This window comes from Archocentrus centrarchus, chromosome 4, assembly GCF_007364275.1.
Source record: "Archocentrus centrarchus isolate MPI-CPG fArcCen1 chromosome 4, fArcCen1, whole genome shotgun sequence".
In the NCBI taxonomy this organism is placed as follows: Eukaryota; Metazoa; Chordata; class Actinopteri; order Cichliformes; family Cichlidae; genus Archocentrus; species Archocentrus centrarchus.
The window spans coordinates 10253454-10266191 of NC_044349.1; the positions used below are offsets into that span (position 1 = coordinate 10253454).

At 39.7% G+C, this 12738-nt stretch overlaps 1 protein-coding gene across 13 annotated transcripts in view; it reads right to left on the reverse strand.

Annotated features, from left to right (window-relative positions):
* dock7 (dedicator of cytokinesis 7) overlaps positions 1-12672 on the reverse strand; it is a 45466-nt gene extending 32794 nt beyond the window's left edge. For 8 of the 13 annotated variants that reach the window (XR_004019867.1, XM_030727177.1, XM_030727176.1 and 5 more), the window contains exons 1-14: positions 12542-12579; positions 7726-7825; positions 5634-5809; positions 4541-4609; positions 4296-4425; positions 3919-4131; positions 3618-3703; positions 3443-3509; positions 2800-2949; positions 2352-2432; positions 1838-2000; positions 1211-1353; positions 955-1048; positions 665-827 (exon numbers count right to left, since the gene is read on the reverse strand). Coding sequence is in view for 12 of the 13 variants with exons in the window: in XM_030727177.1 (XP_030583037.1) it covers positions 665-827; positions 955-1048; positions 1211-1353; positions 1838-2000; positions 2352-2432; positions 2800-2949; positions 3443-3509; positions 3618-3703; positions 3919-4131; positions 4296-4425; positions 4541-4609; positions 5634-5809; positions 7726-7825; positions 12542-12579 (1673 nt within the window). In the remaining variant the exon portion in view is untranslated. Of the gene's footprint in view, positions 1-664; positions 828-954; positions 1049-1210; positions 1354-1837; positions 2001-2351; positions 2433-2799; positions 2950-3442; positions 3510-3617; positions 3704-3918; positions 4132-4295; positions 4426-4540; positions 4610-5633; positions 5810-7725; positions 7826-12541 lie in introns of all 13 variants that reach the window. The other 5 variants (XM_030727182.1, XM_030727181.1, XM_030727184.1 and 2 more) reach the window with 1 other exon arrangement.
* Positions 12673-12738: the final 66 nt, after the last annotated feature.

A 12738-nucleotide genomic window follows, 5' to 3' on the forward strand; every position in this document is an offset into this window, starting at 1 on the left:
AAATAAAGTTAAATAAATAAAGAGAAAATTATGAAACATGAACAAAAAATTAAGAAATGGAACTGATGTAACCTTTCCAATTTTCCTAAGTAGGAAAGATGATAAAACTGCTTGGCAAAAACAGATGGACTGTGATCCCAGAAAAATCAACAAACAAACAACAACAATAAAATCCATTTAACTCAGTTCTGCTGTCTGTCAGTCATGGGCCCATTAGATCTGCAGACAGCGAGGCCCTGTCAGCACCTATGTCTGGTAATGTCTGTTAGAGATGTAATCAGCCATTACCTGTCTATCAAAATATACTGCTCAGGAAAATTAAAAGAACACATCGGCTCATGAATGAAATATTGAAGTTGAAAATCGTTACTGATATACAATTGTTGAGAACCCCCGTGCAATCCTGCATTGAATAAGCAGAAGAAAATGGATGGAAGAATGATTCCACACCAAAATTTAATGGGCTCTTCCTTTACCAAAGCCCTACCTCTCCACCAGGTTTAATGAAATTGAGCTTAGCATTTTTGGTGTAATCTTAATAACAAACAAACAGATAAACAAACTGCAATGATCGCATACATCCGCCTAGGTGCCCACATTGGCAGAAGGATGGAAGATAGAAGCTAGGAGTAATTCATTCACACTACAATTGGTTTTTCTCTACCTGTATATGGTGTTCGGCACATAGACGTCCCTGGCAGGGAACTCAAGGATCTCCCTGGTGGGACGCACTCTGCTGTCTGGGTAAGGTTTAACCTGCAGGAGGTCAGGGGTCAAGCAGTAGTGGGGGTTCTCTGGAGCTGGAGAAATGTCGAGTTTCAACTGGGCTGTGGTGAACAGTCACAGAGAACAGAAGGGGAAGGAAATGTTAAAACAAAAAAAGAGAGAAGGGAGGACTTCTTCAGATTTCCAAACAGTGAAATGAAAGGACATTCATTCCAGTGTTTTAAGTACCTGTGATAGGTCTGAGTCTCCTCAGCACTGAAGATGGTCTTCTCATATCAGCTAAGAACTTATACAAATCCTCATCACTAAGCCTGTCTCCCTCCTAAAAAACATGCAGCACAGAAACAAAAATGAGAACACAAACAAAGAGAAGAAATACCTACTGCAATCTAATGCAAACTATCTGTGTATATGCTTTGCACACAGTGCTTAAAATACATGCGCTATCATTTATTATTACATGTGCAAGTGCATTCACATGGACCTGCTTAAAGAAGTTGGTAATGGTAAGAGTTGCAGGTCTAAAACCCGTCAGGCTACATGATTCATCTCCACTTGTGGTCCTCTCTAGAGAACGCCTTCCCATGATGCTCGAGTTCCTCCGTTCTGACCATGAGCCTTTTCTCTCTGCACACAGGAAACAGAAACAAATTCAACACTTTAAATTCTACATTTATTTTTCACACTAGACATTTTTTCCTTATCTTCCACGGCAACAAAAGGCTGCCGCCACAGTCAGCATCAAAGATAACTAGAAGGGTCAAAGGGTAGATAAACACCAAGCATCAAACTAAAAATAACATGCCAGGGATCAATATGGCTGTTTACTTTGTTTGGATCTTTTGCCCTGTTTGAGTTGGTCCTTTGTACTATCTGCAAGCATGGCAATTTATTGACATGTGCATGTGCCTTATGCATGACTACCATTATCCGTTATGGTGTCTAGATGGTGTAATGGTGTAACTAGATAACTATATGTGACACTGAAAGTGGGCATAAACACCATGGCAATGTTTTTTCTACTCACTGTGACTGTTGGTATCATAACGAGATACATGGTCTATGTTTACATTTACAGTTAAAAAGTGTGCATTAAAAGGGATGGTTAGACCTGAGAGGCTCATCTCCAGCTCTGTATCTCTCTCAAGGCTGCCAGCACTGTTAACAATGTTCATTAGATGGATGGCGGTCCAAGCAAAAGGCATTCGGTAGCGGCCCAGACGCTGGCAGAACTGTTCTGACTGGCTGCGAAGCTTCTCCAGCTTCTCCTTGTTCTATATAAACAGAAATGTTAAGTTAATTATTGATTGACTGATTGATTGATATTTTATTTAACAGACTCGTAGTCCACACACATAAAAAAAAAAACAGACAGCAAGGCATAATTATATCTAGGATATATTAATAATGAGTTTGTATGAGTTTATTCACTGTGAAACATATTTTATGCTAAAATTGGTAGATGGCCACAAAAAGGAATGTACTTTTAAAACTGAAGATGTATACTAGTAGTAGCTGTAGTAACACTAATAAGTGCATACATTTATTATAACATCACATATAATTGTACTCCATCTGAGACAGAGCTTTCACAGCATTCATCATTTCATTTACACTCATCATACCTTGGCGGCATCTGACTCTTTGAAGACCATATAGGGCTCTGCACACTCTCCAATATCACCCTGTTGCAGTACTTTTTCCAGCTGTTGACAAAGCACACACAGTTTTCAGCAACTACACTCACGTGCCGTCAAACAGGTCAGAAGCTGGATGTCAAAGAGTAGCAGGCTTTTTTTTTTTAAGCAGAGCTTTATCTTTGTTTGAAGTTTATTTTGATTTGTGTGATGTATTTTGGTGCTACCAAAGAAATCTAATGAGTGACAATAAACCACAAGTAAAAACATGACTTGCTGAAAGTCATTTCTGTAAGCAAAACACGAGGCCTGAGACTGGTGGCATTGCGTAATCGTGGATCTCTGACACACAATTACTCACACTATTATTACTCCTTTACACATTTACAAAACAAAAATTAACAAGAGAGATGAAATTCTAGCATGACTGTTTCACCTTGATGACTAGGAAGACATCCTGGGAGGGGTAGGTGATGGAGAATATGGCAGAGCGAGCCAGCGTGGAGATGGCTGCTGTCTGAATGTGGGGACGCAGCATTGCTTTTGTCTGCTCAGAGTTTAGGTCAAAGAAAAAGTTCTCTGATATCTGAAGGACACATGAAACAGACACACAGGTAATTACTATTTGATCAAAACAAATCATATCACTACACAACCACAACAATTTTTATTTAATTGTAATTTTTGAGTGCATGACTCTACTACTGCACCGTGGCTTCTTTCTCATGGGGACTGGCAAACATGTTAACATTTCAGTGATGAACGCGCTACCGGAGAAATAATGGGGCTCCTGTGAAGGCCAATATATATGAGATCTACTTATCAAGGCATCTGCTACCCTCTAGTGTTTGTTAGCTAAAAGAGAACACAAAGAAGCAGCACTAGATGGGCTTGTTCAGATAGATACATAGTTCCAGAGTATGATTTAACTGCATCCCCAAAAGCATAACAGGCCCACAACATAAAATTTAATAGCCCACTCATCAAATTCGTTTGGCCTCTCAACGATTTTAACGGTTTGCAGAAGTGACCCAACAACTCAGAGCTGAGGAGGCACTGAGGAAAGCATAACAGCTTACCTTTTTCTTTTCCTTGACATCATATAAGGCCAAACTAGCAAATATGGGTTCAATTTCGATCTCAAACCTTCAAGGTGGAGAGAAAAAGGAGTGGATCAGCAGAAAGCAGCAGTTAAATAAAAGAGCTACAGGGCTTTTTTTTTTTTTTTCTGGAAAAAGGCTGTCTACCACTTACTTCAAGGACAAGCACTTGACGAGTAGCCTCTGTCCAAAGTGTTCTTTAGGTACTTCAGGCACACAATGGCGCTCAATGGGCTCCTCCTACACATTCACACCAAGTGTGGCAAATAAAAATAAGACAATTGACCACCTGGTGCCAGTTTTACTATCTAAAACTGGCACCAGGTGGTCAATTGTCTTATTTTTATTTGCTGAATTTCACAACAATTTTATCAGGCATTATAACATTTTGACTGTAACTTTAATGGAGACTAGCAGAAAAAAGTATTCAGGGCAGGGAAAGGTGCTTACTGTACCTCATCGAGGGCGGGGTGCAGAGCAAAGAGTTCGCGGTGGCGGTTGGTCTTGCGCTGCTCTTCGTTATGCCGGTCAATCTCCTCATTGGGGGCACGATCGAGGAGGTGAGGGAGGAGGGCATCGGGGAGGGAATTCTTCAAGTCAAAGATGCTACAGGCCCAGCTGCCCCGTGGGGTGTCATCTATAGACATTGACCGTCGCTTCAGGTCATCCTGTAAGACAACCAACACACACACACACACACACACACGCACAAAAAAAAAAAAAAAAAAAACATCTGTCAAAGGCAGACAAACATTCATTTTGGGACTGTTTTCAATATGAAAATGTTTATGGTCTTTATGTCAATTTATTTTCCTAATGAAAAATCTGATACCTGGTCATCCTGGTAACTGCTGCTTTCTGGCATCTCATCAGCTTCAAACACCTGTTTGGGGAGGCCTTTCTGACGCTCCTTCTGTTTGTCCAGAGTGTTGGGATTAAAGCCAGTACCGAGCTTATGATATCTGAAGGAACAAGCCAATACTTAGAACACTTCCATTAATTTAATAATAATATTTCAAGAATGCATATTTTAAGAGTAAATAACCTTAAAAACATTTTCACATGGTGAAGCCTTACTTTCTATTGACGACTGCCCAGTCTTCTGTGTAGGATCTGACGCAGTCTCTGACATGAGGATCAGTGTCCCTGCAGCCAGACAGGCTTAATCAATCAAACAAGCTTTATTGTAATAGCAGAGTCAAACTCTAAATGCATTAGTCTAACTGATATGGATGGCAGGCCATTGGATGTGTTGAAATAATTAGATCTTTCTGGCATATCACACAGTGAAGCACACGTGTAATGTTTGTGCCATCTCTTCTGAAATACAAAGAGCCAGCACTACATTAAGTAAAGGCATCAAGCCCACACAGCTTGAAGGATTTCAAGGCACTCATTAACTTTTATTAACCACACGGTTTACCCAGACATCTACTATGTAGGTGTTTGATTCCCATTCTTAGTTTTTGTACCACTACTGAACTGTAGGTAAGCTTATCTTATTAATATTTTACTATTTCCATTTTTTGTGTACAGAATCCAGTACAAGGCAGCAAGGACTTAACACAGCCTCATTTAAATGTAGCAAACAATTTAAAGACAGTGACTTGACATGTAAATATATTGCCACTGAGAAAATGATAATTGTTTTTTGGAAAATTAAATATGGAACCAAGTGCTAAATCAAAAAGCAAACAGAAAAAAACTATTCATTAAAACCTGTGATTTCACATTAATTTAATATTTATCTTACTATTTACTATTTTGTTGTTGCACCTAAAATACTTATTTTACTTACTTTATCTATCACTTATGTTTTTGACTGCAAGAGCAACTGTTCAAGTGGCGCACCGCAATCTCATTGTGTATACTTGTATATGCAATGACAATAAAAGAATCTTGAATCTTAATTTGAAAATGTCCCAATTTCCACTTGAAGTATGGAGTGCCAACTTTATTTATATCCACCTAATTATTCAGACTCCTTTATATATTATAATCTTTTATAGCTCATTTGTTTGTACATTTAACACAAATTATTACAATTACTAGTCTCTCCAGATCAAGACAATATATATTCCAAATGATATTAAATGAGATAAACAAAGAACAATTTCCAAAGAAAATATGGCGTGAGGCTGCACATCTTTCAGCCACACAGCAGCCTTACCCTTCTTCAGGTACAGCTTGTACCACTGTGCGACACTCCCTGGGTGTGTAGATGACCTCAATGTCATCTGGGGGAAACTCAATCAGATCTCTCAGAGGACCTGACTCAACGATGGGAGGGTGAGTGATAAGGTACTCCTCAAAATCCACCGGCTCCACCGCCTCTGTGAGCGGAACCTGGTGGGAGATGAGAAAGTGTGACAGGGAGAGATCAGAGGGATGGGTGAAGTTAATTAGCTCTGCTGCTTGCACTAATACTTATTTTTATTGTCTATAAGTGTCTTAATAAAGTCATCGCTACTTTTTAGCAAATGCTTTAAGGTACAGATTCCCCAGGTTATTTGTGTAATTTTTTTTAAGGGGAACAAAAATTTTAGATTTCAGATCAGCTTTAATTCCATATCTTAAAAAAAAAAAAAAAATTTTAAATCAGTCCTGAGAAAGTTACATCTGAGATTTGAAAATATCCTCAAGCTGATCCAAGGAGCCAGATTATCATAGACTAGGGGTTTCATGAGTTTTACGGGGCTTGCACAGAGGAAGAGACTAGTAGCAATGTGGCAACCAGAGACCATGAATGTCAATGAAATTCCTTCTGTGACTTGGAGTGATGAGAAGTGGGTTGGTGCAGAGCTAAGCAACGACCTGATGAAGCAAAGAATACTGCTGATGGACATATGAAGGAGTGATAAAAATAAACAAGAGGGTTACTTATGCAACCAGAGCCAACACGGACCAACTGCTAACTGCAAAGCAATGCACAACGAGCCAATCGCTATATATGTGAATAGGACTCGTGGCTGCATTCTCTCCTAGATTTTCTCCCTAGCGCCCATTCAGGGCTCCTAAAACAGAGAGTTTAACCCTCTCCTAACCCCATTTTTTGTTTGAAATGTCTGATGCTACACGCAAGTCTGTAATGACAGAAACAGAGATCTTTTTAATTACTTTGTATTGTTATTCTAAGTCACTATGATTTGTCACACTACTGTTGCGTAAACGTTTTCTTGGCTATTATTGGCAAATTCCAATTAATTACAGGTTTTGTTAACCTTATTGGCTAAGCTAGAAGCTGTTGCACACATTAATTCTGCATTTCCACCCTGCCGATGGTCATCAAGCCCCCCCCCCCCCCCCCCCCAAAAAATCTCTGGCCTTATTTTCCACTAACGCTGTTCTTCCGCATCAGCATTTTCTATAGCTAAGCAACCAGTCCTCTACTTCTTTTTAACACTAATGCATCAGTGCCTGTTTTATGTAAAAAGTGACGTCATATTCTTTTTCCCATCTTAGTACGGGTGAAGATTATTTCGGAAAGAGTACTAAAACACTAAAGAGTTTTTGTGTTTTAAAAGAAAAATGTATTTGCCTGCTTCTACAAGTGGAACCCCGGGAGAATCTGTTTTAGCTGCTTCATTGTGTGCGTGCGTGTGTGTGTGTGTTTGTTTTTCTCCCTCTTGAGGAATTTGAACAGAAATATTTTTCACAGTTTAATTAAAGACCAACTGTAGCCTAATTAAGGAGAGAAGGGGGGCGGGGGGCATGTGTTGGTGTTTAGGCTCAGGAGTGCTCAGGGTCAATTGGCAGGACTCCTTTAACAAACATAAGCCACTTTTACACAGATGCTGCACCAAGCAAAGGCAGCATGGTACCACCTACAGCATGTGATATTAGATACTATGAACCTGTTGTGTAATTATAGGCATAATAGTATCGTGCCTTGCCTGCTATTCCTTTTCACAATAATTGATTAGGCCCTGAGTATCTTTAACTGTCAGCTCAAAAGCAGAACAATAATGACACAAAACAGAGAGGCATAATAATAATGGTACCACACCAACACCTTAAACAGGCTGCGTAAAAGGCTCGATGTGGTGAACAGGACAATCAATGATTATCCCTCATGGCATTTGGCTGGACAGTTGCGCAGCTTTTCACCCACCCAAAAAAAAAAAAAACAACACAAAACATCCCTAACCCCGATTACAGAAAAGAGGTATCTGACTGTAATGATGAGCTGACCAGAGAAAGCCAACTGTTAATTGTTTACATATAAACACAATGAATGCTCAGCGGTCTTTCAGGGTACTCACTGTGTTACTTGTTGTGGTTCCAACGTTGAGGTTTTTAAAGAGCTGTGGGGAGCCTCCATACTGTCCAGCTATCTGTTTCCTAACCTCTGCTGCCACAGTCCTGCAAACAGAGGAATGACAGGTAGAGAGAAGACAAGAAATAATACGACTAATATGAAAAGTTTCTCTAGTTATCCATTAAGTAGATACAGCAGGATTAATAGAATTTAGAATCATAGTAAAATACTGTCTAAGTATACTTCCCACAATAAAGATAGGATTAACCTTATACAGTGAGTCTAAAATATCTCATGATCAGTATTGTTAGGCAGTCATGAATGACAGATCCCAATATTGGTGTGATTAAAAAAAAGACAAAAAAAAAAACACACCTTCCCCTAAAAAAGCTAAATAATGTAACCGTAGTTTGTGTCAAAGGTTCAAATTCATCTGGAGACCTTTTCAGATTTAGAATGTGACCACAGGTAGAAATGTGCAAAGTTTCATCAGAATTCATTTAAAACCTTTCGAGCTGTCACGTTTACAGACAGAATGACACGCACACACGCGAATGCTACCAAAAACATAACCTCCTTGGCGGCAGTAATGAGAGTGACAAATACTGTTGATTGACATATGACCTGCTAGTAAATACATCAGAAGGTCACCCAGGCAATCGAAGCCTGGAATGTCTGCAAGCGACCAGCTGGCAGCTTCAAAGTGATGCACGACAGGCAAATAGCTTCCAGCGTATACGCGGCTTAAGAATCAAAAGAACACCCAAGCATACATAGGCTGCAGGGGATACAACAAAGCATGACAGTGTGTCTCATATTCTCAAAGGTCTCCAACATATGAAATTTATTCTTGCATGCAAATATTTTAGTGCAAAAGTGGCTAAATTGTAAATATTGTGGAATAACCCATAAATTAAAAAGAAAAGTGCAAAATAAGGCCAAAATGAATGGGAGCTGCTACATCTAAAGTCATGTGATTTCACAGTACAAGCTCTGATTCATTCAAACTGTGAGTGACAGTGGGCAGAAGGTTCATCTGCATGTGTGAAAAAAACAGAACGTAAATATCTGGATGCACCGAGGGAATACAGCACTACAACCACGGAAGTATAACAGGTGGAACTTTTAAATATGATAATCTATTCATGCATGCGTATTCATGCACTTTTTAGAAGTTTTCTCTGAGAGAAAAAAAAAAAAAAAAAAAAAAAAAAAATATATATATATATATATATATATATATATATATATATATATATATATATATATATAATAAGTGACTCCCTCTGTTATAGTCAGTGTTCTACTTTAAAAGCGTACAACATGGTCCAAGTAAAATAAAGAGGTGTGAGAGGCCTGGATCTAATACATGATATTATTTCCACTATATATTAGGTTGCAGTAAAATATGTTTGTTTTTTTTTTCAATTTAATGTGCAGTCAGTAATTTTTTTTAAGGTTATTTAATAGGGAAAAAAACCACATTGTACTTGTAAATATACATAAAATAGTTTGTAATTATGTCTTCAAACAAACTGATGCATTCTCATAAACTTAGAATTAATCCCTATAAATACAAGGAGTGAGTTTGTGGTTTCTGGAAGCCACCAAGTTCCCCCACCATCAAGACATCAAACATCACAACTATGTTTTATCTTCAGAGAAGGGGTCCTCCACCAAAGAAATGAAAAGACAAAGGAAAGAGACAATGCAAACAGCATCTTAATAAAATGTCATCCTCTTCCTCCTTACCTCAAGCCTCATCTCCTGATGTTGGGGCTCTAATACGTGAAAACCCTTGCACCTACAGACAGCTGACAAGAGCCGGATAAGTAACAACATCAAGTGGTTGTACGCTAAGACTATGCCAGCTAATTTTAGGCCTAAAAATGACACTTTCCCTCTGATAAATAGTTTGATTATATTTTCACATTTATGAGAGTTTATTCACTATGCGTAAGAGTCCAACAAAGTCCACTTCAAAGACAGTTTCACTAACACTGCCTAACAGCAGCAAAAACCACAGTCTTACTGCTAGAAAAGTTCAGCATTTCCTCAACAACTCACCTCAGTATTGCTGTCATCACTGAGCTCCTCTGACTCACTGACCCATATCAGACTCCTTTCATAAAGTTTTACAGCCTCTTCCAGAGTAAATAGATGTGGATGCTTCTCACTCTGGACTGACAGCTGAGGTAAACAGTGGGCTGACAGCCTTTCACGGATGGGGAAAAATTCCGGGGCAGATCTGGAGCCAGTCCAAGCACTAGCAGAAACACACCAGCCAGTCAGAACTGTTACAGGGTACCATCTAAATTTTATGTTTTTGAGCTCTCTTGGCTGACTAAAACATGTTTGTCCTACAGCGGCCACCGTAGCTATGATTATGCACTTGAATTGGGAGGGGTAAGAAAGCAGAACTCAGCTGACTGCAATCTACTGACATCCAGCAGTGAAAATATTACACACTGTAACTTTAAAGCATTGCCGATAGTTCTGTCTCTGCTAGGAGCTTCACTGTGTTAGCTCAGACAGCACCATATATTGCATGAAAACACAGAGAAAAAAAAATCCCTGGACCCCAGTGGTCAGCACAAAGCTCTGTGTGTTCAACTGCTGCTGCTGTAGCCACACACATTCGAAGGTCCCTTAAATCACAGCAACCACCAAAGGCACTTAGAGATTTTTGCCTTGAACAGAAAAACAATGGAGCAAGAAGCCCAAAGTGACACAAACAAATTAAAGCCAAGGAAAAAGGCTACAAACTAAAGAGCCAAGGTTATGTTGCACCACTAACACAGTCTATGAGTGCCCATGGTTATGATGGTAAGCAACAAACTCTCTAATGTTTCAGTTTCTCTCCACCCTCATCCTAAAAGCAATATCAGTGTGACTAGCTTGAAGGTGACTTTAGACTCTGGCCCATAATTACAGTAACAGTGAGTAAGCATGAGTTGTGATTCAGTGAGTGAGGTCGCTAAGATCATCTCTGTTGCTGTACAAACAGGAGCTGCATGAGCCTTATACAAGGTTGCAAATACAAGGTCACAGTTATCATTTTAAGCACGAAGGAAAAAATGAAAACAGCATGATTCAACTTTCCAGCTTAAGATGAACAAGATAATGTTCTCTGGAAGGAATCAGGAGGTCTCTGTAGTGCAGTGCTGTCATGGCTGGAGAAAAGTAGCTCAGCTGAACTGACAAACACATTCCACAGATCTCTACTTAGGACTGGTCACTGCACAGAGGAATAACTTGATAAACCAAACAAGCTATCTGACAAATATGGTAACAGCAACAACTTCTCCCATGAACAAAATAGAAACTGGAAGCAGAAGAAGATCATAGTTTTAAACAAACCAGAGGCAAGATTTGAACTTGTAGGTAGCTGTTAAAGGAACTAAATTTGACTTAAAATATGTGATAGTAGCTTCCATTAAAAAAACAAGCATAGCTAAACAGGTTCAGTGAGAACTGCTTTCCTTTGCTAGACGAATAATTTTAGCATGGCAAACAGCATTCAAACACGGAACCATTTTAACTTTTATTGAGGCCAGCCATGCCAAGCAATATCACAACTGCAACACAACTCAATCAAATACAACAGAAAATCTATTTTTTCCATTTAAACTGACCCAGAATGCTGCTGCCTTATCATTTCAGAACATTAGGAGGCCACAGTTTTCTTAATGAGTGACACTAGTCTGTAAATACTATTACTGTGTATGATCATCTGCAGACCATCCAATAAGGCAATATGTCCAGTCTGCATAAATTAATGTCAAATCCCATTAATTTGTTGTGGATGTGATTAATGACAGGTTCATTCTCTTTAAGCTGTGACATAAACAACTTCGACATAAAAATGTAGCACTGATAGTGAACTTACTACAGTTCAATAATGAAAACACACTTGCTTCAAATAGATTATCGATTTTTAAAATAGAAAAACACTCAGGAGCATGTCTGTGGTCTTATGTAATCATCTTTCCCTTCACAGTGGATCATCGTGAAAAGCTCTCCAGAGAGATGCAAATTCTTATTTCATCTCACAGCACCACACAGAGAAAAACTGAACCAGCAGGCATGCAGGCACATACTTGCTCAACAATTTGTATAACGTTTTGGCTGTCCGGGCATTAACTGATCAGCAATAACAGTAATTAAACATGTCTATGCTGATCTCTACCATCCATCTATCTGAACACTGACTGGGATGATGGCATCTGACAGCCTGCACAAAGCCCTTTGTTAAAGAGATTACTTTGATCTGTCTGAGGGGCGGGGAAGAGATTATAATATCGGTATTTGATATCAGCTCAGGGGGGCTTTTGTTCCATGTAAGAAATGTGTAGTCTCCTTTCAGTGAGGCCAATCTTCAAACATAGCTAAACAAAGTTCAGTCACATCTCTCCCAGTGTCAGTAGTACCTAGCTGCCCATCGTTAGCTCCTGTAAGCGAGATAACCAAAATTAACGATTATCAATTTACAGTAGCTACGTTCATTTCGGTTTGTATAATTACTGAAAGCCTGACTCCTCTCCATCTGAGACGCATTCATAAAATAAGATATCATCGCTTTGTTGGTATTCCGTGGAAATAAACAGCAGCAGCTAGCAGTGTCGCTGTCTGTCTGGGTGGGTCTGAGCATCTTTGCCGTTACAGCTAACAAGCGGCTAGCTCGGAGCAGCGAGGCTGCGCTGGCGGCTGGGCCTCCTTCTAAGGGTTCCCTAAGCTTTGGTCTGAGGGCGACCTACATGGGAGGCGCAAAGTCCTCCGTGTGCATTTTGTGAGCACGTTTCAGTGTGTTAAGTCGTTACCTGCTAATTTTTTGGGCGAAGGCGCGGCGTTCAGCCATGGCAGTGGCCGCTGATGTGCTTAGGCGAATTCCCAGGCAGGCAGGCAGCAGGCAGACTCCGTTTTCCACTCAATACGGCCACAGGGAAAAACGGGAAAACTGGAGAATGGATCATTACCGTAATGACCGTAACGCTGTGCGACAGAACACACCCAATGA